General features: G+C 35.7%; 1 protein-coding gene across 5 annotated transcripts in view; it reads left to right on the forward strand.

Moving 5' to 3' along the window:
- BOD1L1 (biorientation of chromosomes in cell division 1 like 1) overlaps nt 1-14,871 on the forward strand; it is a 36,103-nt gene extending 21,232 nt beyond the window's left edge. For 2 of the 5 annotated variants that reach the window (XM_015625019.3, XM_015625020.3), the window contains 12 exons: nt 311-398; nt 1,448-1,527; nt 2,164-2,248; nt 3,271-3,344; nt 4,675-4,750; nt 4,831-4,865; nt 6,766-6,811; nt 9,696-9,730; nt 9,836-9,920; nt 10,358-10,511; nt 12,184-12,327; nt 13,480-14,871. In XM_015625019.3, coding sequence (XP_015480505.1) covers nt 311-398; nt 1,448-1,527; nt 2,164-2,248; nt 3,271-3,344; nt 4,675-4,750; nt 4,831-4,865; nt 6,766-6,811; nt 9,696-9,730; nt 9,836-9,920; nt 10,358-10,511; nt 12,184-12,327; nt 13,480-13,588 — 1,011 coding nt within the window. In that variant the 3' untranslated portion in view covers nt 13,589-14,871. Of the gene's footprint in view, nt 1-310; nt 399-1,447; nt 1,528-2,163; nt 2,249-3,270; nt 3,345-4,674; nt 4,751-4,830; nt 4,866-6,765; nt 6,812-9,695; nt 9,731-9,835; nt 9,921-10,357; nt 10,512-12,183; nt 12,328-13,479 lie in introns of those variants that run through there. The other 3 variants (XR_004496939.1, XR_004496937.1, XR_004496938.1) reach the window with 2 other exon arrangements.
- The last annotated feature ends 1,516 nt before the right edge of the window (nt 14,872-16,387 follow it).

Raw genomic sequence — 16,387 nt, forward strand, 5'->3', positions numbered from 1 at the left:
ATCCAGAAATACTCTGTTTGATTTACTGTGATGAGCTACTTTTAAAACATGTAGTAGGGTGCTTAATTCTGAGTCTTTTTTCAATAAAAATAGCAGTGAAAAATTCTGAAAATATTGCAAGTTTGAAGTTTTTTGGTTCCGCTGTTCTGTAGTAGGAAGGTTACTTGAGTTCTAGGAATAAATTCCTTTTGTAACGGCTGTTTTCCATTTTAATGTATGTTGTACTTGGAAGTAGCAAGTAGGGAAAAGTTTTTCCCTTCTGTGTTTATAAACTTCATGGAAAAAAAAGTTCTCTGTGTTTTGTGTGTAGGTGGAAAACTTGGCTATCCAGACAGCTGAAGAAGTTAGATCCAGAGGAATACAATGTAAATCTTCTGAAACAACGGATAAAGAAAAACGTAAGTGATACAGAAGTACACAAATTCATGCAAAGCTTTTCTGTGGCAAAACCAGTTTCTACTGTGATTAGGCCATAAAATGGTATGTTTGAGAAAAAAATAGGGGAATAGGGAAATTCAAAGCTCCAAAGCAATTTGTATTCCCAAAACAACTTCTAATATTACAACTAATATATTTGATAAAATATTATAACAAATTTAATTAGTGCACAGAAGAACATTATCGTTTTTCCCATCATAAATGAAGAAATATTTGTTGTTTTGACTGTAAAATAGTTACTTATTTTGTCCCTTTAAGGTGAAAGGTAAGTAAGCTAATCATCAGGAAAATCTAAACACTAGATAGACTTTATGGGGATGGATGCTTCCTTTTCTTAGGTCAGAAAGAAATAAATTTTAGCGCAGCCTTTTAATTTGTCTGGAAGCAAAAAGAGAGAAGGAATTTAGTCCATTGAATGGCATAAACATTTCTAAAATAAATTTAGATTCAGTTAACATTGAAATAAGTTGGGCAATTTGTTGATACAGTAATTACAAGACTGACAATGTAGTACCTTTTCAAGTTCTGGATTCAACTTTTGTCTTTTCAGTATTAGAACAGTTTAGAAAAACAGTTAATATCATTAGTAATAGCATTTTTTTATAAGAGCTTTTATTCCTCTTCTAAGAATTTTGATTTGATGGAGTGATTAAAAGTCATGTATTCATTAGTGTCCCAAATAGCATTAACTGCTTTGTCTGTCTCTGGGTGAGTTGAAGCTGAGGTTGGTATTTGGTTTCTTGATGTGTTACCTACCAAATTTCAGTTTTGAGCTTATTTTTAAAAGCAGACACCTGTAATGTACAAGAAACATGTAATTCTCTTTTGTTATTGTGTTGTCTTCCCTTTTCAAAGAGTGATTAGAGTAACTTTCTGTTCATATCTTTGTAAGAGGCTGCTTTTCAGACTTTTGAATCTCAGTAGCAGTGAGCTAGTATAAAAGTGACACCAAAATATGACAAATGCAGATGATACTTTTTAACACTTCAATTGTCACTTGCTTTTGCAGGCAACCAGCTGATTGCTCAGGATGTGCTAAAAGAGGATGAACAAAGTCAGTGTTCCAAAATGAAACCTGATAACATCAAGGTATTTTCAAGAACTCTTTTATGTTCTGCAATTGTAAATAAGATGAAAATCTTAGTCATTATTTCTTCAAGTTTATTTTGGGAGGTGTTTCCATATTTAAGCTACTTTTGCGCTGTCTTGAATACAAAAGAACTTAGTGGATGATACTTTGCAGTGGGAGAGACGATTAAAAAAAATAAAAAAGGCAGGGATCTGTGTTGAATCTCTTTGAGGTTTGGAAGACAGAGAGGACTGAGTTGCACCATAGTTAGGAGTTTGGGATCTCATGGAGCATTGTGCAATGCCAGCTCTCCAGTCAGTTCAGTGTCTCCATGGACATACTGATCTGAGATCTTCAGGGGAGTATATTGCACTTTACCTGAGTTCTGACTTTGTACTGATTCCTGCTAAATCAAAACAGGAATTAGGACAAAGAAGATGTTCTTTTGAGGAGTACATGGAGTATGTTTGGGACTGTCTCACCCACTGATTTGTGATGAAACTTCTCAGCATCAAAGCTTTTAAGAGACAGTATAAAATCTTGATGTGTAAAATAACTACTCATATATTAGGGTGGGGTGTTTTTTTTAGTGTAACTGTCAGTAATTTTTAATGTGTAGTAAAACATCTTTCCTCTCTTGTTTCAAAATATTGTAGGAAGTTATTTCAGGTGATGCAGCAGGAGATTCCAAAGAAATTGATGTAACACAATCACCTCCTAGATGTACTGTGGAAGAAAAAGGTAATTAAACTGCCCATTATAGCAGATTTTCTGAACCCATACTGAATGTTCATTTCTTTTCATTTGAATGAATTTTGAGAGAAATTTGGAACTTGATTCCAGCAAATATACTTGCATGTATTCTCTAGTTGATTTCTGCTCTATTACTGCTATCAAATAATGCATTAATCGTAGTTTCTTTAATGGTGAGAAAAGTTTTGATACTTCTTCTGTTAGCACCCATTTGCTCCATTATTGCATCAGTGTGTATCTTGGGTAGGAAGGCTAATGGGAAATAAACAGGTAGGTGGGGAAAATAGAAAAATCAGCATTGCTAAGAATGTGCATGTGAAAAGAATCAGCATGTGGTAAGAACATCTCGTAACTCTGACCACAAGCAAGAGCCGTCCTATGTAAAAATCCATGACATAACCATCAAATCAGTTTTGTTTCTGTAGAGTAACCAACCAGAAAAGAGTGCAAGTTGCACAGTTGTAATTGACTTAATTGCACTAAAATAAATAATACAAGATGGTGTATCCCCATTATTAATGTGACTTTGATGTTACTTCAGTCTGTCATTGGGGGAGCAGTCTGAGAATGTTCCCTGATGTTAGTTTGACCTGTTAATAGTTTTGTTTCTTATGCGAGCAAGTTGACAAGTCTGAATGTGTTCTGCAGTGTGCTTCCATCTTCAACTTCCTGTTTCATGGAACATGTGAGAAAATCAAACAGGGGCTTGTATTTGTCCTACCATTTTATAGTGTGTCATAATTACGAGCTTTTGTTTTTACCTTAAAATAGAAGACCTACCTAACTCATCTGGTGTTAGGGAGATGTATTTTGGCAGACCAATACACTCTTGTTACAAGGCAAACAGTGTTGATTTCTGATGGGTGTTTTTAGAGAATTTTGGGCTAAAAAATGTAATAACATCTTCAGTGTGGAGGCTGTTGCTTTTACTATATTTCTTTTGCCTAATAAAACAAAGGTATACCATTTCTTTTTTTTATTTCTTTTTTTTTTCTTTTGTATGCGTGAAGATGAATTTAACATTGAACAGGAAATGTCTGAAAAGAAAAAGCACAGTCTAGAATCAAATGAAAATTCTCCTGAGGTGAGTGGTTGTGTTAAGTCACTGAGATGGTGCAGGTTCACAGTACTCTGTCTTTGCAGGAAATAACTATTTTGTTGACAGCAATATTAAAATTGTCTTCACCTACTAATAAATGGTTGTTAAGATTTGATTGGTAATGTAAAGTACCAAGGACTTATGTTGCTCTGTCACAAAGTATAAACTCAGACCTTAAGACATCAATGTCTTGTTATCAAAGTAGAGCTAACTCCCTTCCTAGGCTTAGTAGTGCTTACAAAATGCAATTATATTGAGAAATTATATTGAGAAAGCAATTATATTGAGTTATGTTTTATAGAAATCATGTTTTCTGAAAACTTTGCAATTGATGCAGACAGTTTAGTCACCAAGAAATACAACTTGCCTTTAAAAAATACAGTCTTTCTCAACAATTTTTAAAGTCTTTGTATTATCTTCTAGGCATGTACTTGAGATATTCTACAGTATGGGTTGTAAACAAATGTCTGAAAATGTTAAAATTAAAATTGATGCTGGCCTCTAGAAATAGGCACTGATCTCAGGTGTTTGGTTTCATCATTTGAGGTGTTTTGCCTCAAATTAGGAAGTAGAAGAAAGTTTAAGAATGAATTTTTGGTTTTGTTCACTCAAGGCTTGAGTCTCTAAGAACCATTCTGGGGGAAATACTGTTAAACTTCAGTAAATGCTGAATGAGGCATTTAATCTTTCCTTGTACGTAAGAGAAAGTCTCTTGGGGATTTCGCAAACTGAGCATCTGACCATACTTTTTACTTAAAACTTCTGTTTCAAAGCTTAAAACTTCAAAGAAAGTTGGTTTTGTTTGTTTTGGGTTTTTTTTCGCTAAAAATCCTGTTTATGTAAAGAATATCAGCAATCTGTGTATTGGGATAATTAGTATATGAACTGTTTGAAGCACTTGCTAACATAGAGGATGTAGACCGTGCTATGTGGCACTAGGAAAAGGGGCTCATGGGATGTGAAGTCTGGAGTTCTTATATGGGGAAAGCCAGCAGCATTTGCGAGACCTAGTGATAGAGATTTTGGGGCTATGGGAGCAGAAGGCACTGCATTCTCAGACATGCTTTGTGCCTGAGTCAACCCACTGAGAATTTTGTATAATTGGGAGTTGTCTTGTTTCTTTTCACCTGTATTAGTTGATTTCATAGCAGGCAGTCTCTTGCTATTAAACTTGCCTCATCTATTTTTTAACTGGAAAGTACTACTTCTGCCACTGTCACATTATTAATTCAGTTAGCAGTCTTCGTATTGTATTGCTCAAATGCCAAATGTCAGTTATAGTAAGTAAAATATTTTTGTCCTTTGTTTTTAATAGGAAAATCAGCCTGTGGTAGTAAAACGCAAAAGGGGAAGGCCTCGTAAATACCCTCTTGAAGCAGTACAACCTGGTGGTAAGTACTTCATAATACCTGTGTGGAAAAACAAGGATAATAATGACATTCAAGTTCTGAACTCATATTTCTTCCCTCAGGTGGGGAGTCAAAAGCTGATATGAGCACTGGGAATGTAAGTGCCTTTATTTTGTTTGGGTGCATTTAACACAGTATTTCAAGAGCCGTTTATCTGTGTAAACAGTTAACAGCATTTCAGAAACATCTTATGGAAAACTTGATAATGGAGTTCAGTCTAAGCAATATCTCTTAAGTACTAATAATAGCTAAGCTTTTTAAGCAAAATACAGTTAAGTCAGAATGGGTTACCTGTAAGCTTCACACTTAGTTCATTTAATACAAATCTAAGTGTTACTAGCTAGCAATATATATACACATGTGTGCAGGGTGAATTTTTGGTGGTGTGCATATGTGTCTTTCAGTTTGTGCTGAGAGTAATTTTGAAAAGCAAGGGTGAATTTATTTCAAAAACAAAGTTTCTTTCCTCTACTGAATGTATTGTAATAATAGCACATAGAATCCTTTCATAGCTGTAAAATAAAATGTTATATAAAGCAGTTATATTACATATATATTGCAACATTACAGTTGATGCAAGTAGAGACATACTGTTCTAGGTGACATACCTAGGTGAGTAACCTAGGAGTTCATGAAACATGTCTATCTTTTAAAGCTCAGTGGTAGTTTTATTTCCTAACCCCTGTGAAGGATATTCACAGCTAAGAAAGTGGTCTGTTGGTTTTGCTTCTCCTATGCAGTTGGATTATAGCACAGGGCAGTGATGGGTCAGGCATGTTTGTGGAGTACTGCCAGTGGGATTTATTCCGGTTAAAGGCTTCTCTCCAGGAAATTCCTCTGTTTTAGAATCAACATTATTACATAGAAAAGGGGGGATTTTAAAAATGAAGTTGTGTTGAAACACAGATTTTTCTTCCTGCTTGCCTGGTGAGGCACCAGCTGGCATTGCTGTTGAAGATCTTGAAAATTTACCTAGTTTATGGATAAAAGGAATTACTGTCTTTACTTGCTCTGTCCTCGTATTTTAGCCAGCCCTTTGAGTCCTGTCCCTTCTTACAGGTTGGCTTGAATTCTGTTTCGGAATTCCTAGTCTTAATAGAGGTTTTTTTTCAATATTAACTTAATAAAATGTAGTTTGAACTGGTATAGATTTTGGTATTTCATTTTTCTGTTTTGGTGTTGTGGGTTGATTTTTGTTTGGCTGGTTTTTGGGGTGGTTTTTTTGCCCAGTTAAGGATTAAAATTAATTTTAAAATCGCCCTCAGAAATAGATGTACCTTGGCATCCTCAGTACTGGAACAGAATCATCTTGTTGTGGTTCAAGTGTTTAAAGGTCTTGTATTTCGTGGTGATGAGTGAGTGGTTGGTGTCAGCTGCAGGCTGGCTCAGGGAGGAGTGATACCTGCCCTCCATGTGAGACAGGGGCTCTCTAGGGTGAGATGCCTTTGCATGACAGTTTTCCCAGGGCTGCTTTGGGAACACCTTTACTTTAGAGGTACCATAAGCATCCTGGTGTAGTCATTCAGTGGGGAAAGCACTGAAGTTTTTGGACAGTCGTCATAGGACATTGTGTAATTGTATATAGCTTTTTCTGCATTCTGAGTAAATAAACAATTTCTGGTGACTTGTAGTTCTGTAAATCTGTATGTGGGATTACATAAAGTGACAGTACTAAACATATTTCTGATTTATCAACAAAAAAGTTTGTTTGACTGAAACTGCTTTTATCTTTCGTGTCTTTTATTGCAATGACTTTAGTGTCAGGTTACTGAAAGTGCTGTGATTTGTTTATGGGTTGATTTGTTTCAGTTACCAAAATGGAAAAATGCATCCTACTCTTAAACTCAGTACAAATTTCATGTGCTCATTAGTGTTCATGTTTTCTAGATTTACAGATTCATTCTACAATTAATGCAAGCCAGTTTCTGTGATTATGTAACACTGCTGAATTTTTCTGGTTTTCTTTAAATTAAAAAAGCCCACTTTTTTAATTTCAGCTGCAGTCTTCTACCTTTGCAAGTAGAGGGAAAACACCTCAAACGGGTAAGAAAACATGTAAATATATGTCTCAACATATAAAATGAAAGATGGAAGAAATAGAAAAGTGTTTTCACAAAAATCACATGGGTCCTTGTTCTTCCTGACATCATCTCTGGCAGTCAGTGTCATTCATGAATGAAAACATCTGAAGAAAGAGATGAAGTGAAAACTTGTCCCTAATTGCTACCTAGTTTTTCTTTTCAAAAAAGAGCAGCTTGATTAGATCTTAGTTCAGAGATGCAGCAGCACTGCTCAGTGCTGAACAATGCATTGCAGAATATACCAAATGACTGAGTGAGCTAAGTACATGGCAGAGCTTCAGAGGATAGTAGGTACTCTGTCAGACTGGCTCTTGGTGACTGTTTCCCATTCCTGCATGTTTCCTTTCATACAGTGACTAGCAATCACACTTACTACATTACATTTCAAATTTTGTTCAGTTAATTGTTTGATCTGTGGATATGTACTTAAAGATCTCAGGGGTATCTTGAGGGGATATTTCTTTCCCTTTTCACAGCTGCTGTAAGAACTTTGGAACACAGTTGCTTAGCTTGACTCAAAAATGTGCTTTAAGTGCTTCAAACTAAAACAGAATTAAGTGAAATATCTATTTCTCTTTCCTCATTTTTCTTGTGTATAGAATCCAAACTGCACTTGATTGTTTAAACGTGTCTTTTTAATTATGGTCATTCATTAAAAAAACTTTTGAAACTCATTTTAGGAAGCAGGTGACCTGAAAATTACGTTTAAAAATGGTTTGTAAACAAATGTGCAAAAAATCTGAGAAACCAAATCTTCAAAACAAATCTTCTGGAGTTTCCAAAAGCTTAGATTTCTGCAGATAGACTAATCTGGCTGCACTGCACATAAAAGGACTGTTCCCTATTTTCTTCACATTTGTTAAAATGTCAGCTTTAATCCATATGCTGCAGAATTGTCTCTGGAGGGTTAGCTTGTTGTGTGGTACTTCTGTGAACTGCAGAGAGAATAGGCAAGAACGTGAGAATGAAATCAAAGTGCATTCTGCTTTGCTTTTTATTCAGAAGGACACCTGTGTATTTAAAGTTGGAGTGTGTTATGTAACATTTCTGTTTTCCGGGTAGAAGGCTCTTGATATCACAGCAATGTTAAAAGGAGCACATAAAGTGGAATGAACTGTTAAGTTTTTCATCCTATATTGGCATTCATGGGCATAAGGGGTTGAGAACCCCTGGCAAGGAAAGGAAAAGGAAACCAGATTGAATCCCTCTGTGCAGTTCACTTATTCTGATAGTTTCTGGGTGATTTGCATAAGGATTTGCAGCAAGGACAGACCCACATGTGGAGCAGGATGCCGAGTTTATTTCTGGTCACTACAGCACATGCAGTTAAGAGACATATGTTTTCTGAAGGTGTCATCCTCCCCTCACACTGACACTTGAACTTGAAACTAATTACTTAGCACTAATCAACAGTTGCTGCTTTAAAATTAGTGTGATTTTTAGATACTATGTCTTACTATTTTTATATTTATCTTTAAGCAAAAGTACTAGATTTTCATATTTTACAGAGGGTTGTCTGTTAAAGAAAGGCATGTCATGGATCTAGATGGGATTATTTTCAGTCAAAAGCCCCTCTGCTACAAATTTACCAAGATGTACCAGAATTATGAAGTATCTCTTTTGAACACAGTAGAATGAATACATGCTGCTTGTATTATGTATGTGCCTATGTTGTATGAAGAACCTAGCAGAGTGGACAGTCCTATGCTTTATTTCACTTATTTCTTGAATACTTAAATATATTTATGTTTTACTTCATTTGCTTTTGTGTAAAAGTTTTTCCCCATAACCTTACAAAGGAGTGCCAGAAAAGTTTTCTGTGAGTTTTAGAATGTTTCTGCTCTTTGAGATCAAGGATTCAGAGGATTTAGATCCTTTGCATTGACATTCTTTTGTCATTCTTCTTTCTCTCAGTTTAATTGGTGAGGATGTTCGAGTTTGTGTACTCTTTTATTTAGTTTTCAGAAATTAGCAATTTTATGGCAGGGGAAAAAAGATATGAAAACTTGCCTTTATTTAGGTTGCTTCTCTTTTCTATTGCTAAGGATTTTATCCTTGTGGTGTTAAAGAAAATTCTGTTTGACAGAGTTCAGAAGCTTTGTAAAATAATCTCTCTCATCTCAGAATTATGGTAGAAGTGGTAACTATGGAGAAGAAGCCAAGTTGACACATGGGATGTAGAGTTAAAAATCTGTTTTAACAGATTTGTGTAGGCTAGCCTGTAAAAATTACTGAGTTGAAAGTAAGAAGTATTTCAGCAGAGGAAGTCATGTCATATGCATACTAGAAAGGTTTTAAATAGTGTCTTTTTGAGCTTCATCTCAGTCATCTTGGTGCTTTAACATCAGTGCAGTTAAGCACTAGAACAGATCACCTGAAGAGACCATGTTCTTGGAGACTTTCATAGTTAGACTGAGCAAGTGTGTGTATAGTATTGTGCAGTATGATTAGATCAATTAATTTAGCTGTGCTTTGAACAGGAGATTGGACTAGGTGATCTAGAAGCCCTTTCTAAGCCAAATTTTTCTGTGATTCTGTAATTGGTTGACAGTAGTTAAAGAGGATAAGTAACTTCTGCTTTTCCATTAAAAGAAAACAGCAAATCTGCAACAAAGCAATAAATACTGTCAGTGATATAAAGCCCTAGTACTTACAAAAAAAAATTAAATCATTGTCCCAGTCTCTGTATATAACAAAGCTATTTTCTAAATTAGAGAGTTTAAATGCTTTTTGAGCTACTGTGATATTTATGCAAAGTTGAGAGAGTACACAAGAAGTCCCTTTTAAATTGATTGGTGAAAGATTTGAACTTCAGGATCAACTTTTGTTCTTTCCTTTCTTTTTAGGTACAGACATATCTAATAAGAAAGAAACAACAAATGTAAGTGTGATTTGTAAATTTACAAGCAGTATATAATGAAAAATGCCTGTCTTCTATGTAAAGTAAATAGTTCTTGACTTACATGGTTCCATTTTGATTTTTCAGGAAGATGAAGCTGATAAAGCAGAAATGGTTGTGCGCAAAAGGGGAAGAAAGCCCAGGCGTTCTCTGGTTCAATCAGAGGAAATGGGTAAAAGCATGAGAAATTGTGCTGTTTCTAACAGAATAAGAAAATACTGCTGTGCTTTTCTGTTTACTAATAGCAACAAGATAAGCTTTATTCAATTTTCCTTTCTTGGGGAAAAATCATTGAGTTACAGCTAGTGTAAATATTATGTAAATATGTGTAAATTGCTGTAATCTCATGTCAGAATTGCTACATTCCAGATGCTTCTATAAAGCCTCATGAATTTTCTATGAATTCTGGCTAGGAGCTGTGTAAGTAAACTGTGGTGAATGTGTTAGCAAGATTAAGTCAAACAAGTGTGAATTAAAAATGTTGAAATACGAAGGAAATGGAAAATTACTTACTGAAAATGGGAGTTATGACTAGAATACCTTTTCTAAATTAAGTGTTCAAGGCCTTTTGGAAAATTATAGCCTATGTGTAAAATTTTAAATGGACAGAAACACTGGAGCCTGAGAAGAAACGTCGGAAATTAACATCTTCTGAAGATGAACTAAAAGAGCAAGAGGAAGGTGAGGAAGAGGATGGTGAGGAAGATGATGATGCATATTCTGGGGCCACAACTAGATCAGCCACAAGATTAGAGGCTCAAAGGTAACTGTGTGGAGACTCCAATAACAAGCTTTTTCTACATTGTTCTCAGCTGTGGGGTTTGTTGCAGGGAAGAGGTTGTTACTTCCTCTTCTTGCCTTTTTCTGTTTGTTTTAAATTTATAAGAGCTTCCCAAATAATTTTGATTCTAATTCTAGTACCACTCTTCTAAGAATGAAGAGACAAAAGGTGAGGTTAAGGGAAACTCTTAGGGTCTCAAAAGGCATACTTGAATATGTAACAAGGTAAGAATTGATGCTGTTGGCACTCTTATCCTGGTGATGCCTCAGAATTTGAGTCTAAGCACACTTGGTTCTGAAGGGTAAAATGGGACATTAGAGTTGACAATTCACCATTTGGTATTTGGTGTTGGAGCAAGGTGAAAATGTAATTATCCCTGTCTGTTTCTTTAAGTACTGTCCAAGTTAAATACATGAATGTAGAGGATTTAATTTCTAGTATGGTGATCTGCAAGCTTGGAGAGCAATCTTGCTGTGAAAAACAAGCGTGAGTAGCAAGAGTTCTGTTTTCAGGAAGCCATTCTCTATCTGCCTTAGCACTGGTCAGCCTTCTATCGGCATACTGAATTCTAGCAGAGCTCATCCTCTTGATCTTATTGTGGAAACAGTGAAATATAACAGCTTGGGGAAGTTTTGATTTGTGTTGCTGTCTTTCAGAAAATAATTGGAGTCCAGGTGTTTTTTTTATATTGGTGGTGGGAGTTTCAATTGACCTTATCTGCTTCCCTCTTAACAATATCATTTATTATATTGTATATATTATATGTTAGTCTTTGGGCAGTACATGAAGCACAGTTGCCACTGTGCTTTGAACTGATAATTCCAGAACTGAATCTGAAAGTGATTCTTTATTTGAAGAATTTAATTTAAATCTGACATGATTCTTCATTTACGTAAAAACTGTGATGGTTTACCACTACCACTCAGTAAACAACAGCTTTGTTTTGGTAAATGCAAAGTGACTTTCTTTAGTCTCACATCATTGTTAGCTATAAAAGGTTTAGGTATTTGTGGGTTTATTCTGGTTGCTTGTGAAAAATCTACTTTTTTTTTATAGATTTGGGGTTGTGTCTCAGATTTCTAATGCTACCTTTCTAGCTCTCATTGCAGCAAAGCATATCTACTTTAAGGTGCTGCATACAGTCTGCATTTTATAAGTAGCATCTGGGAAAAATTCTGTGGAAGAAGATGCTTCTTCTTATTCAGCATTGCTGGATTTCTCTGATTTAAGTCACCTGTTTTCTAAACTAATTAATTTATCACCAGTAATGAGTTTTTCATGTTTCTGAACGTGCAGATAGCAAAGCTTATATGAGTGAATTCAGACTACGAGATGTTCTTTTAAACATAGACACTTGCATACAAAAATTATAGCAAGATTTGAAATGGATTGCTTTGGGGTTTTTTTGTAAATACCAGATATTGTCAGTAAAGCACTCTTTTGATTCTACATTTGATACAAAAATGCACAACTTGGCATCGCAATGTGTCTTGAAGCAGGCAAATACGTTTTTTTCACTGTTTCTTTTGGCAACTTTGATTTACTTGTCACAAATACTGTGCAGTCTTAGTTATCTGCACTTGGAGTGCAAGAAGAAATTGACTCAGTAGAAGTATTTTCTTATATATAAATTCATCATTCTTTTGTATTACAGAAAACAGCCCAGCAAGCCAACCACACGTGCAACTTCTAAAGGCAGCAGTCCAAATTCAGTTTCTCCTAGAAAACAACAGAAACTAACAGCTAAAAAGAGATCTCCGAGTGATACAAAAATTAATAAATCTCCTCCATTGACACAGTAAGTATTAAAGTTGAATCTACTTTGAGTATTTGTTTTGGAAGCCACTACAGTGGTCTTTGCCTTATATGTAACGTACTGCTTCAAAATCTGAACAGCAGACTAGTTATGTTCTGTTCTCGTGTGATATATAAAAAGCTTTTAAAGGATTTTCTTCTGTTTACATTTTTTCTTTTTCTTCCTTTATTTGACATTTGGAAGACTAGATTTTTTACTTTTTATCCTTGGAAACCTCTTGGGAGAATCTGAAAATGCTGTTTATGTAGTATTTAACTTCAGCTGTGATTCTTTCTTGGGTGGGGGGTAAGAGCATTGGTAGTTCAGGTTAAAGTTAAATACAATGACACAATTCTAATGTTTCGAAGATCTAAGATCAGCTGATAAAAAGAGGATAAGCTCTGAGAGCCCATACACCAAGTTTTGAATATATTTCCCTTTCCCTCCTTTCCTGTTACACTTTTTAATTGGGAAAGCTAAGGTCACAGTGCAGAATGCCAAGGGAATAAGTAATAAATGTGATGCACGGTAAGTAATATATTTGCTCTGCATCTTGTAGTTTACCTGTAAAATGTTTTGTATTGGTCATTCTTTTGAAATGTGTCAGTGTCTTCAGGCTGAACCTGGAGAATTGTGCACTGATGGCTGTCACAGTTCACTTCAGCTCCATTATTTTGTGTGGTTATGAATGGCCAAGAGTTTAAACCCATTTACAGTTAGTTGCAGCTGAAATATGGTGAGCCTATAGATGGGAGTGTGAATGCATAGGGCAAGGGCATGTGAAGTCTGCCCTTTACTCCCCCTTGTGTATGCAGGCCTGAGACACTATTGCTGCTATTCTGTCTGTGTGAGATGGGGGACAGGGAAATAAAGTCCATTATGTTCTGTTATAAATCCACAAATCTTTCCAGGGAAAGAGAAGGAAGGAGAATTCTATCCCCAAATTCTACATATGGAGCACTCCCCAACACACAAAATTAGTACCCCATATCCTATTAAGAAGTGTGTTTTAGTAGCTTTTATGTAATATATCAGAGATGGACAGTTCATCAGAGATGGACGGTTTTGTTCAGCCCTCTGAACAGAATCATGCCTGACCACTCTTTTCTTTGCAAGCTCTACCATTGTGAAAATAATGATTAATATGCTTTTCAGGGTAAAGGTGCAGTCAGCCAAGCGTAAAAGGGAGGAGAGCCCAACAGTGGTACGGAGAAAAGGCCAGCAGAAAACAGAGGAGACGCCGTTAAAGAAAGCAAAACGATAATCTTTACCAGCCAGTACTGTTCTTGGAAGAGTCAAAAGGAAAACAAACATCTGTGCTTCTATTTTTTTTAAAGCAAAGGGATTTGCACGTGCTTGTTTCAGAGCTCTGAGTTAAACAATGCAGTACTTTTAAGTTACATTTTAAACAGCTTTATAAACTATTGTTTATACAGAATATTATGTACATTTATTTCAGATGAAAAATAAGTTTACTTTGTATCTGAATGAAAAACAAAGTAGTTATATATTTTATCACTGACTTGGAAAGTTGGAGTTTCCCAATGTGACATGCTAATGCAGATGCTTCCAGCCCATAAGGCACCCATGTGCCTACTAATACACTTTGTACATAAACTTGTAAAAATAGGTTGTATTTTACTCTGTGTATGAATTTAATCAATGATGGACATTTTATTTATTATATGGAAAGCATTGGTCTGTAAACTTTAGTATATACCTTAGGGTTTTTTAATTATATATTTTACATTCTATGCAGATGTCAGTAGGAAACTTCCCCTCCGCTCCCCCAGGGCTGTCTAAAATCTGAAGTTCTCTGAAATATGCTCAGACAGTTGGTAAAATATTTTTCTCGCATGCATTAAAGTAGTTTAGCATAGTGAAAGGGACTTGGCTCCTTTCTGTTCACATTTGTGACAAAGTATGACATTTAAAATGTAATCTTACTAGATTATATTTTCACTTGTAAATTTACTACCAACTTCAAGAAATGAATAGTACTAGGTTAGATTTATTCACAGTCAGCCAATACCACCCTAAAACGAAACAGTTTTATTTTGCAGCTAAACACCTGTTCTTTCAGTATTTATCTTTTTCAACAAAGAGGGACCCATTGAAATCAAATCTCACTTCTAACTATAGAGCTTCAGCATTTTATGTTACATTTTATACACAGGTATTAAAAATAGAAGCTGGTTTTATTGCCAGAATCTTTTTTTAATGTATATTAACTCTGGTAAGAGCAAATGTTCAAGTGAAGTTGTATATAAAGTTAAACTTTTCTTATGATCAAATGTGTCTCTTGTTATGATGTGATGAATTGCCAAACAATCTGAGATTATTTTAAGTGTTTTGTTGATATTCTGGTTTATAATTAAAAAATATTTTGGGGGTTGGAATTTTACTTTTTTTTTTTTCTTAATTTCTCTTTTTTTTGTGAGGTTTTTTTTGAACTTGTTGTAAGGCAGATGTTTCGGTCAGATATTCTGCTAGGTTTCTTACTGAGATTTTTATATAAAAAATATAAAATGTTTGCCAAAAACCTGAGTTGCCATATTTTATTTTCCTTTCATTGTTTTACTGTGGAACTTGTCTTTACAAATGTGTCTGGTTGGAGCCATGTCTGTAAGTTTTACCTGGTTAGTCTTTAAAAAACCTTCACAGGCGCTTATATTTTACATGCACCAAAAGTGGGGAAAGTGTGTAACTGTTTGCCTGTCTCAGTACACTATAAAAGTGCTCACATAATACTTTTCCAAGCAAATTAGCCTGAAAGAAGGAAATATCTTAGCTCTGAAAATCAGTTCCTTTGACTTGCTACTTAACAGCCATATTCATACATACCTTGCTAGCATACTGACTGATACATTCCTGTGTGTTACTGATACTGATGTTTATGCACAGTTGTAGGATAAGTTGAATCTTCCCTTTTTTCCAGTTTTTTCCCTTTGCCCCCTGCAGCATGCGTAGACCAAAGCTGTATATTTTGTCTCAGCCTTAGTTCTGTAAGGCTAAAGAGGCTGAATTGCTTGATTTTCCATGGGTGCTTTCCAGAATTCAGGTGGAGTCCTTCCCTGCACCTGCTCCCTTTGTTTCCTTACACCTGAATTCAGCAGTGAAGTACTCAGGAGGAAGCCTCACCCCTGCACTGTGCATTATTGTCATTTATTCTCTCTGCTGTTAGTCCTGTCCTGCCCTGGGACAGTTTGTATTTGCCTGTTTCACAGGCAGAGCTCTTCTCATGGGTTATGATGATTGACAAAGCTCTGACTTGTGTCAGGTCCTTTTTACTGATATCTCAGTAGACAAACAGAGCTCTGAAGATCAGTATCAGTCTCTCAAAGCTAAGCTCCTAGGACCTGGCCTACTGTCCTTTTCCCTAGTGATGGATAACATTTAGGAATAACATTTAGGAATAACATTTGGGAACATCTTGTCTATGGAATGTATCTTTGATCATTAAGTTATTCTGTGAAATGAAAGCATTAAAGGAATTATCTTTCTGCAGGAAAGCCATTTTTAAAGAGAGGGCAAAAATTCCCAATTCCACAAACTTTCAGCTTATACATATTTTGCTTGCTGCCAGCTTCTTTCTTGTCAACAAAATAGACATTTATGCTAGGCCACATCACTGACATTCCATATTGGGAATTTTTTTCATTTTTTTGCTTAGTAGTTTCAGTGTCATCTAAATTACTATTACACTTTACAGGGACAGTACTAGTCTGCTGCCATCAAGTTAAAACATGAGAGGTTCAGGCTGGACATAAGGAAGAGTTTGTTCACTGAAAGGGTGGTTAGGCATTGGAACAGGGTGGTGGAGTCACCATCCCTGGAGCTGTTCCAGGGATGACTGGACATGGCACTGTGCTATGGTTGAGTTCACATGGCAGTGTTTGATCAGGGGCTGGACTCCATGATCTTTGAGATCTTTTCCAACCTTCATGATTCTATGACTGGATGTTCACAACTTCCAATTATTTTGTACCTTCTGTCTCCCTGAGCCCTTCTGAGCACAAGACAGGGAGAGGAAGAAGAATCAGTTTTCCTTGGGTGCAGCAGG

The sequence above is a fragment of the Parus major genome, chromosome 4 (genome assembly GCF_001522545.3).
Source record: "Parus major isolate Abel chromosome 4, Parus_major1.1, whole genome shotgun sequence".
Lineage (NCBI taxonomy): Eukaryota > Metazoa > Chordata > Aves > Passeriformes > Paridae > Parus > Parus major.